The sequence below is a fragment of the Petromyzon marinus genome, chromosome 32 (assembly GCF_048934315.1).
Source record: "Petromyzon marinus isolate PM22_M1 ecotype Great Lakes invasive population chromosome 32, UKy_Petmar_22M1.pri1.0, whole genome shotgun sequence".
NCBI classification, from domain to species: Eukaryota; Metazoa; Chordata; class Hyperoartia; order Petromyzontiformes; family Petromyzontidae; genus Petromyzon; species Petromyzon marinus.
In genome coordinates, this window is record NC_133698.1 from 12,890,197 (window position 1) to 12,903,751 (window position 13,555).

Genomic DNA, 13,555 nt, shown 5'->3' on the forward strand with positions numbered 1-13,555 from the left:
TGTCCGTCTCATCCGGAGAGAGAGAGCGAGCCATCACGCACGTGTTCCTTAAACGAAGACATCGACAGATAAAAATAACACGAGCGGCTCTTATTGTGCGAATGCACGTCTCGTGGCCTCGTGTGTGTGTGTGTGTCCCGCGCTGTACCACGTGAGATTCAGACTTCGTTCGAGGACTCTCAACCAACTTCCCGGACCGCCGTCTCAGCGTGGCCTTGAAGAAGCAAACGCGTCGCTCGACCCGTTTCTGAGATTGACTTTAACTTTTGGATTTCTCTCGTTCCTCACTCGCTCTTCCCAGTGTCAGCTACTTGCCTCCAACTCCTTCCATCCTTACTCTTTGGTTCTTTCGGTAAAGTCACGTGGGTATAAAATAAAATAAATCACGACGTTTCGGGCGCAACACAAGCGTCCACGAAAGCTTCAAATCAAGATCCTTCTGTCCTGTCCTATAAAAGTTGCATATCTGACCGTCACATATCCTCCCTAACAGGCGAACCACACCCAGCGCAATATTTGTACGTGTTTGTATCTGCTAATGTTCTCTCCGTGTTTACAATGCCGCCCGATTTTAGTTTTTATGTTGAGGGTTTATCCCTCCGAACAGCAACGCAACTTTTACTAAAATGTCATCCATGACAGACCGTCTTCACGAGCCGTGCACCGTGCGGTACCCCACCTCACAGACGCACACAGTTATAATAATGTGTCAGCGCCTTCAGCCGTCGTGGGAAAGGGCGGAATGAAGTTGCCTTTTGCAGTCCGGAGTTGTCGCGATTCGTTGATTAATTCGATGCTCGCGGAAGACTCGTTGGGTCGCGTGCCTGAGAATTCATTCTTGATCATTCCCGTGAATGTTATGGACCTCTCTGAGCCATTTCCTTTCGGTGTGCCTTGTCCTCTCTCACAGACACCGGCGATCATGGCCTTCTATTTGGCTCTGTCCGTGATATGTAATCAATGCTTTCCATCAGGCACTCCTCCCTTGCTGCATACAATTGCATTGTTTCCGTAATTAATTTGCCGTCTTACCCGGCTTCCTGTACCTATGCTTTTCTAATATTACGGGCCAAACGGAATACGAATCATAACATTTATTTCTACTGGAGGAATCCGATGAGCTATGAAGCTCTTTTTCACAGATGTCCAGTAAAACAAACGAGGCAGACAGTACACACAAGATGAGAGTGCAGACGAAACAAAGGAGGCGGCGCGCATGAGACGAGAAGTAGCGAGGAGGAGGAGGAGAGAGTGCAGAAGAGACGGCACCACACTCGGCAGTACGAACTGGACACACAGCACGGATGACGCAGCACAGGCGAGATATAACGAATCGGAAAGTGCAAAACAAGACGGAGCAAAACAAAAGAGACAGCGGAGGCAGGACGGCTGGTACCTCGTGAGACAGCACACGTGAGACAGACATTATGAATGAGACAGTGTGAGTGAGATGGTGCAAATTAGTACAGGCCGAACAAGCAGACAGACGGGACTGATTAGACGCAACTAACGAGAGGGACGGAACAACAAAGGGCAGCAGTCTGACGAATGGGACAGACACAGGGGATGTCGATGGCTTCACCATATTCTGACCGTTAACTGAGAATTCACGAAATTGGCGCAGAGGGGGAGGGGGGTGTGCGAATCGGTGCATGCCTTTTCTAGACTCGAATCCGTTCCCTTTTACGATTATTGTCATCATCGAAATATGCAACCCCCCCCCCCACTCCTATCCTCTCCGCACAACCCCAATAATTCCTTACCCCCACACCACCACCCCCGCAAGCCCATCCACCCCCCCCCCCTCCAAAAAAAACTACATCCAAAATTCTCCCCAAATCTGGAATGTGAGGCAGGCAGAGGGCTCCAAGTATTTCCTGGACGGGTCCAGAGAGACAGCCCCAGAATGTACATCCCCCTCTCGCTCCCCTTCCCTCATTTCATAATCTCCAGACTTGCCGCTAACGCTCCGTCAGGGAGGGAGAATCTCTAAAGCACACGCCACGGACATCGCGTATCGTCATTCTTCGACCGTCGCCTCCAGGCAGGAACGCCCGGAGCCGTGAGATCGATTGGTGGTGCTAGGGGTCAGATGGATCGCATCATCGGCGGACCCGTGACCGATGGCGACCGCGTGGCCGGAGGTGTTCATCTAGCAGTGGATAGACATTGGCTGATGTGATGGCGAGATGTCATCTCGCTCACCTGGTATGCAGGAGGTCGTGGGTTCGATCCCGACCCTGACACCTGCTGTGCATTTGGAGTTTGCGTGTTTTCCCCGTGGTCGCGTGGATTTTTATCAGGGTCCTACGGTTTTTCCATCCTCGCTTAGAATCGACATGCGTTTATTTGGCTGCGATACATTTCCACGTGAAAAGCCACTTTGTTGAGCTATCACTTGTGGCCAAGTCACTTTTGAAAAATAGCTACTTATAGCTCAGTGGTAAAATTAAACAAATAGTAGTTGAATTCTAGATTTGAAGCTTTCGTGACTGCAAGGATCCATACTCTTTGGTTCTATTAGGTAAAGTCACGGTCCCTTCACCTGATGAAGGTCACTTGTGGTGTGGCCGAAACGTCGTGATTTTTGTTATTTTTTTACCTACGTGACTTTACCGAATAGAACCAAAGAGTATAAATAGTAGTTGGTCAACAATATGAACGTGTTGTGTACCCGAGAGCACTTGGTGCCCAGTGACTCTTGTCAGTTGCCAGCAGGTGGCAGTGCATCTCTCTGTGACGGGCAGGTACACGTGGCTGGCTTCGCAAGTGTTCACAAGAAGGTGTCAGGGTGGCTCAGGGAGGTTCACAATGGCCATGCCAGAATCACCGAACCCAGCACCGCTGAGGGCCTGAGTTCGAATCTGGGTTTGGTTTAAGCCAGCTGTAATTAAACTGAGTGATCAATTCGTCATTGATTATTATTTTTTGGGTCGAATCGCATCGGTAGAATGTGTGTCGTACACCCTCGACTACCCGACACGGGCAATTAATAAAGTTGTCGCGTGAACAAACGTGCCAGCTTATTATCGCTCCAGCCCACCAGTTGTGTTGGGGATAGCAATTCACAGCGTTACCAATTTTGGACAACGATTCGCAAATGGAAGCTATCCAGGGACGCTCGTGGACACAGTGTGGTGCACTGCTCCCTGTGAGCGTTCCAAATTCAAAATATATTCCGAACATAAAAACGTCAAATTTGAACAATTGTAATGTCATTTGGAGAATGTGGTTGGGCATGCGGGCTACCCAGCCAACGTCAGCTTGCCTGCTGGAGGAGCTCAATGATGGGACTTTGTCCAGATTTTCCAAGGATTTGTGAGATCCTCACACAATCCAGTCTGGTTAAACCCAGGATGGATTGTAGTGCAACCCAGCCTGTATCTTTCAGACTTGTTCCTTTAAAGGAGTCCACATTTCGCAAGCGAACACACGCGTAAACACGCATTCATATTCACACACAAACACAAATACATATCTGCCATTGGCCAGCAGAATTGGAATGACGTGAGGAAAATATGTTTTCCAAATGATCCTTCTCTCTCTTTTCTCTCGCTGTCCCTGTAGCTCTAGCTCTGTGTGTGGGTCACTCTTTATCTCTGCCTCTCTCTATCATTATCTTTCTCTCTCTCTCGCTCTCTGCGTATCTTTCCCTGTGTCCCAGTCACTGTGTCTCTATCTCTCCGCGTCTCTCGCTCTCCGTCTCTCCCTGTGTCCCTCCTCTCAGACTCTCTCGCTGTCTCCGCGTCTCACTCAGCGTCTCGTCTCCCCTCTCAGCTCCTCCGTGAACCCTCCCTCTTGCGTTGAGCACAGCAGGGAAATGTCAACACCTGTAATTACTGCGGGAGACAGGAGGAGGGAAGAGGATGTGTGTGCGTGCGTGCATCTGTGCGCACGTGTATGTGCGTGTGTGGTTTATGTGTACGTACGTGCTTCCTTGTGCGTTCGCGCGTGTGTGGCTCAACGTGCACACGTATCTTCGAGTTTGTGTCCCCGTCATTATGTGTGTGCGCGTTTGTGTTTCTGCTTTCTTGTCCATGTGTATGTCTGCGTGTGTACGAGTGTGCGCATGTGCGCGCATGTGTGGGGAGCGGTGGCTTCGCGGTTGGCTCACTGCGCTACGATATCCGGAAAACCGAGTTCGATTACCGCTCACGACCAATTACAGTGGCGAATATTTGAACTTGTCCCGGGCCTCTCCTAGGTCAAGTCAGCATCATATGAGTACCTGGTGCAATGTGTAGACATCACCAGAAGGGAGGCGTGGTGCTGGCCACCCATCCCCTCGTGTGACATGCCGGCCTTCATATGTGCTCGCTAATAGCACTTGCTCCATGAGTCTGTTCAGGTTATACGGGGGATCGTTGTCTTTGCCTTTGCATGTACAGCAGTCTTGTAGCAGCTCGCACACTTGACCTCCACTGCCGGTGGCTCGTGTTCAATGCCTGACCAGGTTTCACGCAAAAAAAGGCAAAGATCTCCCGTATAGGCTTATAGACTGGGGTGGGAAGGGCTGCAGGTTCCTAAGAGTTGCTCGCGAACAGCACCGGCCATCTGTTCCGCGTGGTGAATGCTGTTCGCAGTGAGACCAAATCACAGAGTTCGGAGGTCACCACCGGACCAGAGCAACGAAGGGAAGGGATGTAAAAAATTAGGGGGGTGGGGTGGTGGCAGGGGGGGGGGGGCACGGCGACCTTTGCCCAGCAGTGGGAAGTTGCAGGAAACGAAAACAATTGCAAGCGATCTCGCCAACAGCTTAGCAGGGATAAAGGCAGCCCGGACTGTCTGTGTGTGTGTGTCTGGGAGTCGTCTGGGAGTTGATGGACAGGAGGTAAGAGGGAGTGAGGGATTGAGGGAGGGAGGGAAGAGGGAGTGGGACGTCGGGGAGGGGGGGGCATTGAAATATTCTCCCGCGATGCCAGACGTGGGTGCAGCTCATTTGTCAAGATTCGGTGAGCGTCCTCTGAGAGCGCTCTCTGAGAGCGCCCTCTGAGAACGCCACGTGTCCTTGCATAAGGGCCGTGCGGCGAAGTTCTTTTTTCTCTTTTTGTTTTGTGAGATCGGATGAAGATAACTTTAATTCATTTCCGAGATGACATTTTTACGCGAGTAATTGTATACGGGGGGGGGGGGGGGGGGGGGAAGAAATGTTCCCTTCTGCGGTTGGGCGTCGTGGCCAGGCTTGCGAAGCGGCGTACGTCATCAAAGCTATGGCGATGGTGGCGGCGACGATTGACGGGGGCGACGATGATGAAATGCTCGATGGCAAAAACACTCGTTTACAAGCACCGAGTTGCACGAGGGCTAGCGCACGAGATGACGATTGCGTAGGCACTGTTATCGGTTGATTGTTGCACATTATCCTTTTTGAAAAAAGTTTGTACCATTGCTGTGCTGACAAATACGTTCTTTTCGGATATCGTAAAAGTGATTTAAGTTCGAAACTTATTTCCTGCTCAAATGGCCATTAAGGCAATGGTGCTCATTTTCTCTTTACAGCCCTGCAGGGCCAGTGTTGGGAACTCCACATTCTCATAGCGGTGGGGCGAGTTTACCAACAAGCATAACCACTGATGGATTCCCCACAGAGTGGTATTTATTTTACAGACAAAAGATGGGATGATGGGCCGAGTCAACCCAAATCAACCGGGAGTCGAACTCGCAAACGTCCCCTTTGCGAGCCACTCGCTCGACCGACCGCTGAGCCACACCGCCGGCCACTCCATAAACATTCATCAAAACAAGAGTGCAACTCACTTGAGAGACACCGTAGCCGAGGGGGCACGTCAGCAAACAAATTGAATCTGACACGGGGGTTGGAATCCCCCCTTTTCCTCCCTGCCCTCTGCCCCCTATCACGGCCCCCACTCAGTGCATTGTGGGACAGGAATGTGAACCGCTCCCCCACCACCACCGCCTGCTCCATCATATTGCCCCCCCCCACCCATTTTCTTATAAGAAGGTTGTGCTTGCTGTCCCTGACCCCTAAGAAGCAAACAGACGCATGGGGGGGGGGGGCTGGAGGGGGGTGCACAAGGGGTGAGGGGGGAGGGGAGTTCGCCTCAGACCTGAGGGGACCTCAGAAAGGGTCAAGGAGGAAGGTTGCCACCTGTCCTGGTTTTTCGAGGATCTTGGTCCCAGTTTGTGCACTGCACGATAACAACAATAACAGTGAGTAACAATACACCACTCAGGAAGGCGATGCGTTTGCGTGCAGTTCTCTCATCGTTCCAGTGTTGTGAGAGATTCTTCTCCCTGCGGGACGTGGCAACCCAACTCTGGGAAACTCAGAAGGCGGCTTTAGAGGTGGCCGGCGATTGTCTTAGAGTAACATTGGACGTCACGTGTCCCTTGTGCGCACGCGTGTGTCTCACTCGCCTGACGTGCGTGCGTATGCCCGGGTGTGTGCCCGTGTGTGCCCGTGTGTGTGTGTGCGTGTGTGCCCGTGTGTGTGCGTGCGTGTGTGTGCGTGTGTGTGTGTGTGCCCATGTGTGTGTGTGCGTGTGTGCCCGTGTGTGCGTGTGTGTGCGTGTGTGTGTGTGTGCCCGTGTGCGCCCGTGTGTGTGTGTGCGTGTGTGTGCGTGTGTGTGCCCGTGGCGTGACAGCTGATGTCCGTGCTGGCCGACGAGACGGCAGTGGAGCAGCTGATGAAGCAGGCGTCGCGCGATGCCAGGCGACCACGCAGGAGGAGCGGCATGGCCGTGCTACGGGAGGTGTTCGGACGCGGTGAGACTCGCGCGACTCCCACACGCGTACACATGCGCGCGCAACGTGTACGCACGCACACACGTGTATGTACGTGTGTACACGCACACACGTGTATGTACGTGCACACGCACACACGTGTATGTACGTGTGTACACGCACACACACGTGTATGTACGTGTACACGCACACGTGTATGTACGTGTTCACGCGCGCATGAGCACGCACAACGTCTGTGGTATAAAAACAAAACCAAGACAATAACATGGGAAGAAGGGTTCCTCGCAGTCCCAGCAGATCTGGAGAGCCGCGTGAAAATGCGTTGTTTTGAGTGGTGCTTTGTTGTTGTTATGTAACTGATGAAAACCAGAAACTTTTAATGTCCCATGAAGACTCGCAGAATTCCGAGGACCGCAGCAGCCGGCAACCCTCCTCATCCCCTCGACCCCTCACTCACCTCCCCAACCACCCACCCACCCACCCACCCCTAACCTACCCCTTCACTCAGTCGCCCGCACATGAACCCACCCACCTAGGACAGGGATATCGACGTGAGGATGATCCTGGGAAAACCAGGACAGTTGGCAACCCTAGCTCACGCTCGCACTCACTCACGCACGCCACCCGCACGCGCGCGCGCATTCACTCGTCCGTGGTGGCGCCGGGCGCCGTCGCACGGACGCGGCGCGACGTCTCCTCCGCACGGGCGTACGCAGACGCACGCACTGTGACGCACGACAAAGACAAAGATGCCCCGTGCAGCCTTAACAGACCGTAGGGTCAAGTGTTGTAAGCGAGCGCCTACGAAGGCCGGCACACGCGGGGGGCGGGTGGCCAGCACCACGCCCGGCCGCCTTTGTCTCCCCGGTGGCGATGTTTACGCATCACACCGAATACTCATTTGAGACCGAGTGGACCTAGGGGAGGCCCAAGACCGGTTCGGATAATCGTTACCGGTGCTGGCCGTGGACGGGAATCGAACTTGGGTCGCCGGGTTCGCAGCGCAGCGTAGCGCTAATCGCTACGCTGTGCTCCTCGTACGGAGCTGTGATGCACGCACACTCGCTAATGCACACACGCACACACTCGCTAATGCACACACGCACACACTCGCTAATGCACACACGCACACTCGCTAATGCACACACGCACACTCTCGCTAATGCACACACGCACACACTCGCTGATGCACACACGCACACACTCGCTAATGCACACGCACACTCTCGCTAATGCACACACGCACACTCGCTAATGCACACACGCACACTCACTAATGCACACACACACACACTCTCGCTAATGCACACACGCACACTCGCTAATGCACACACGCACACTCGCTAATGCACACACGCACACTCGCTAATGCACACACACACACTCTCGCCAATGCACACACGCACACTCTCGCTAATGCACACACACGCACACTCTCGCTAATGCACACACGCGCACACTCGCTAATGCACACACGCACACTCTCGCTAATGCACACACACACACTCTCGCCAATGCACACACGCACACTCTCGCTAATGCACACACACGCACACTCTCGCTAATGCACACACGCGCACACTCGCTAATGCACACACGCACACTCTCGCTAATGCACACACACACACACTCGCTAATGCACACACACACACACACTCTCGCTAATGCACACACGCACACTTTCGCTAATGCACACACGCACACTTTCGCTAATGCACACACGCACACACTCGCTAATGCACACACACACACTCTCGCTAATGCACACACACACACTCTCGCTAATGCACACACGCACACTCTCGCTAATGCACACACACACACTCTCGCTAATGCACACACACACACTCTCGCTAATGCACACACACACACTCTCGCTAATGCACACACGCACACACTCGCTAATGCACACACGCACACTCTCGCTAATGCACACACACACACACTCGCTAATGCACACACACACTCGCTAATGCACACACGCACACACTCGCTAATGCACACACACACTCGCCAATGCACACACACACACTCGCTAATGCACACACACACTCGCTAATGCACACACACACACACTCTGGCTAATGCACACACGCACACAGTCGCCAATGCACACACGCACACTCTCGGCGTGCGTGTGTCTAACTCGCTCAGCGACTGCGCCCACTCACGGTCTCTCTGATGACACTCCCCCCCCTCCCCGCTACCTCCCGCCACCCCATCTAACCCCCCCCCCCCCTGCCAAAATCGAGCATGTTTATTTATTTATTTGCATGTGTTTTCACTCATCCGCCCATTCGCTGTGCGGCACACGGCTGTAATTACGCGTAATTGCACAAACAGAACTATGGCACTGTACGTAATTACCTCATTACCAAAAAGAAAAACCACAAGTAAATATAAGAAGACTGTAAATTTAAATAGGGGGGTGGGGGGGGGCGGTCGCGTAGCGGTAACCCGGCGACACGAGTTTGATTCCCGGCCACTGCTAACGTCAGTGGGCGAGCGGTAACTGAACCCGCCATTGCTCAAACTCGGTGAAGTTTTTGGTCCGACAATCCTTCTGACGGACACGGCGAGCCAGGGGGGTGTTGGCGTGGGGGGTGGGTGGGTGGGTGGGGGGCCTTCATCCAGCAGTGGATTGACGCAGGGAAGCTGCCGCGGCGACAAGGTAACGGTGATGAGCGCACCGTACCCGCGCGGTGTGACCGTCTTCACCACGGCCCGTCGACTGGCCGAGGGGGCTCTCGAGAGCTCCCTCTGGTGGAGGCCGCTCCCGCTAGGCACTGGCGTCAGACGGCAATTGTAGGGCAGTGGGCACCTTTACAAAAAGACCAAAGCCGGACAATGTTTTTCAGTGGGCCACGTAGGTACATTTTTTATTTTTAAAAAAATGTGCAGTTATCCTGTGATGAAGGTTAAAACATAATTCCGGAACCACATCGCTTCCTGCCACCCGACACGCAGATGCCAGTTCCTTGAGAGTACCCGGTCAAACCTGGACACGTGGGGGGTGACCCTTCCCTGGTGGCTGCAGGGGTCATGCAAACCCGTTCTGTGCAACAGCGACGCTCACACAGACGATTGTGCGCGTGCGTCTCCCGCGTATCGCACGGTGATGCATGCCAGGGCTCCTCCGGTTTATTCCCATAGCTAAACAAACCCACAATGCAATTGGTGTTGGCCAAACGTCCCCATCTGAAAATCGACCGACAAATTACTCAATTGGGATCATACAAAGACTTAGATCCCACGTATACCTTGAACACACTGTTGGGGCAAGTGCTGTTAGGGAGCAGCTATGAAGGCCGGCACGGCACACGAAAGGGTGGGTGGCCAACACCACGCCCGGCCGCCTTTGTCTCCATAGTGGCGATGTTTACGCACCGCACCAGGTACTCCTTTGAGGCTGCGTCGATCTAGGGGGAGGCCCAGGACTGGTTCAGATAATCGTCACCTGTGTTGGCCGTGAGCGAGAAATCGAACTCGGGTTGCCCGGGTTCGTAGCGCAGCGTAGCGCTAACCGCTACACTACCGCTCCCCACCAGTCAACTGGGATCACACGCAGCAGTAGCAACGTCAGCACCTACTTGCGAGCGCTTCAATAGACCTTCCTAAAGAAAAGTCGTGAGACTCAGTGAGGCTAAGAAGAAGAATCAGGAATAGCCGTGATCGGACGAGAGAAAGAGGTGGTGTGTGGCTTACAAGAGGTTTATCGATGGATCGATATTTATGAATGCTTCGAGCGAGAACAATCCAAGGACCGAACCTTTCGGCTCCCAGACAATGATAGCTGTGGAGGCTGACTGGTTTCACTCACGGGGTGCAGGGTCAGTCTAGAGTTCTACATCGTTTCAAGCATCCTGCTAAACCACCACCCACACCATTATTATTATGTACAGTTGCCGGTCAGTTGTATCCACATTAGAAGAAGTGGACCCAGCAACGAGCCTCCCTGTGGCGTGCGACGCCGAGAGACATCAAGTGGGCAATGTCCTCTGGACGGTCACGAGCGCGGCATCGTTAAAGAAACGTACGCACGGACGCGGCTGTAATTGTGGCAAAGTTCGGTTCACTCGCCTCTCCAGAACACCATGAGAATTGACGTCAGTCGCGAGGTCGTCATTTGTTCGGACGGAGTGAGAATCTCCGTCGCGCGCGCGCGTGAGAGAGACAAAGAGAGGGGATGGAGAGGGTTTATTATTTTATTCTCAGCCTGCCCACTCGGCGTGCCTCACCGCAGGCGACGAAGGACACGGCACAGACTGTACGTGTCGCGGGGACGCGAGCGGGGCGCTCTGACGTTGGGAGGAGATAAGAGATGAGGGCGATATGGCGAAACGGGAGCTGCCCAGGAGTGCCTTCGGTGGGGGAGGTTCTGTGTGTGTGTCTGTGGTGTGTGTGTGTGCGTATGTGCATGGGTGTGGCTTGTGGGGAGCGGTGGTGTAGTGGTTGGCACTCTGCGCTACGAACCCAGCGACCCAAGTCCGATTCCCGCTCACGGCCGACGCCAGTGCCGATTGTCTGAATGTGTCCTGGGCCTCCCCTAGGTAGACTCAGCCTCAAATGAATACTTGGCGCCGTGTGTAAACATCACCACTAGGGAGACAAAGGTGGCTCTAGTGCTGGCCACCTACCCCCCTCTTGTGCCATGCCAGCCTTTATAGGTGCTCGCTAACAGCACTTGCCCCAAGAGTCTGTTTAAGGCTACACAGGTGATCTTTAACTTTGTTGTGATTATGAGAGTGTGTGTGCACATACTTGCGTGTGGGTGCACGCTTGAGTGGCTTTAATAGGTGCTTGTTAATCGGCACAATCTTTATAGAGGGTCTTGGTGAACACGAGAGACTGTGTGTGTGAGTACGTGTGCACTTTTAGTCATGGGAGTGTGAGTCAATGTGCGCGTGGTTTTAATAGGTGCTTGCTCACAGGACTTCTCTCGACAGACTGTACAGCCTACATGGGGATCGCTGTGTGTACGCGCTCTGAACTTGCACAATTTATTTATTATTTCTCCACCACTCCTCCCTTGAGATGAGATTAAATGACTTCCAGAAAAGGTTTCCCCGACCCTGCCATGGTAGTCCCATCAGCACGGCAAAGATCCCCCGTATAGCCTTCAACAGACTGTTGGGGCAAGTGCTGTTCGCGAGTAGCACCTTCGAAGGCCGGCACGGCACACGAGGCGGTGGCGCTGCCAGCACCACGCCCGGCCGCCTTTGTCTCCCCAGTCCCGGTGTTTACACACCGCACCAGGCAGTTATTTGCGGTCGAGTCGACCCAGAGGAGGCCCAGGGCCACTGAGGTTCGCCGTGAGCGGGAATAGAATGTAGCCACCGGGTTTGGAGCACAGTACACGAGCCACTACGCTACCACCCCCGCTGCGCTCTTAGATATACAGACGTCATTTAACGCAGAGGGGGGGCTTTCGCTGCCAGAATTATCATCATGATCGTGATCCATAATGGATGATTGGGTCAGATCACGCGAGCCAACCGACGGTGTGTGTCGTACACCCCTCCCTCCCCCTCCCTCCACCCTGTCGGCCAAACCGGTGCTACGGCCGTACACCAAATCAGTAACCGCTGTGTGGATCGTCGGTACAACACAGCGGTCGCTTTGTATCAATGACAAAATTGGAGCGTTTGTTCAAGCGACACGTTTATTTATCTGGCTGCGTCGGCGGGTGGGGGGAGGGTGTGCGAGACGCGTCCGGGGCATTTTTGCTCACACGGGGATCTGACCAAAAAAGAATCAATCGTGAATCAGGTTCCAGCATTGTCGTGTTCAGTTGTCATGTCCCGACAGAATGACAGCCACCTGCCAGGATCGTCCGCTTTTATAAGGAAGCATTGCTCGGAAGTCTTCCCGGGAACATCAGTCCCTGTTGTCGTCAGCCATGGATGTATGTATGTTGAACTTCTTCCGCACCGTACGTAGCCAACCATTCTCATTGGAGGTGCGTGATGGTACACCACTCAAGGCAATGGATTTACATGCTGCAGTCATGCTGTTCTCTGGTATTATTATAATGTTTGGTTTCATTTTAGAGTCACGTCATTCATGCAAGTTGCATCTCACAATCCCTGAGGAACCACAGGCAAGGCTTGAAGGCAGCAGCCAGGCAGTGGTGATCCAGCGGAAATAATTGCCCAAGTTCTGCAGTCCCCTAGACATTAAACACATTATTTGCATTGGCATTGATGCACCACAAGCACAAAGAACAAAAAAAAACTCAACATATTCGTGAATAGTTAAGTATTATGCGTATCTATTCAAATGTTTTCAGTCAATTAATAATGAGTGTTTACGCGTGGAATATTCGGGTCATATTGTTTCATGCGTTTTCCTGAGCCAGCTGGGCCGGGATTAGGCAAGAACCGGAGAACACACACTTCGATTTTTCTTGACTTTTCGCTTTTGCAACAACAATCACGTGTAGTTATCAATGCACAGTTCAAAAGAACAAAGAACAGATATTCAAGCGAGAAGAATAAGAATGAAAACAAACAAACTTGAACTTTAAATCTCATCAATAATTCCCATCTTGTCTGACAGTTCTTCTTCTTCTTTGGTTCTTTCGGTAAGGTCACGTAGAATGAGAATAAAATATTAAAATAACACAATAAAATTCTCACGACTTTTTAGCAACAACGCAAGCGGCCGTCTTCAGGTGAAAGGTACAGACCTGTCGGGACGACAGAGCTTATTATCATTGAAGCCAGCTGGGCCGGGATTCAATGGAAGCTCTGTCGTCCCGACAGGTCTGTACCTTTCACCTGAAGACGGCCGCTTGCGTTGTGGCCGAAACGTCGTGAGAATTTTATTGTGTTATTTTATTATTTTATTC

The 13,555-nt window shown here is 52.8% G+C and overlaps 1 protein-coding gene across 3 annotated transcripts in view; it reads left to right on the plus strand.

The window, feature by feature from the left end:
* LOC116948203 (palmitoyltransferase ZDHHC3-like) overlaps positions 1-13,555 on the plus strand; it is a 56,731-nt gene that overhangs the window by 35,062 nt on the left and 8,114 nt on the right. For all 3 annotated transcript variants that reach the window (XR_012945830.1, XM_076071313.1, XM_032964682.2), the window contains exon 8: positions 6,606-6,726. Coding sequence is in view for 2 of the 3 variants with exons in the window: in XM_076071313.1 (XP_075927428.1) it covers positions 6,606-6,726 (121 nt within the window). In the remaining variant the exon portion in view is untranslated. The remainder of the gene's footprint in view (positions 1-6,605; positions 6,727-13,555) is intronic.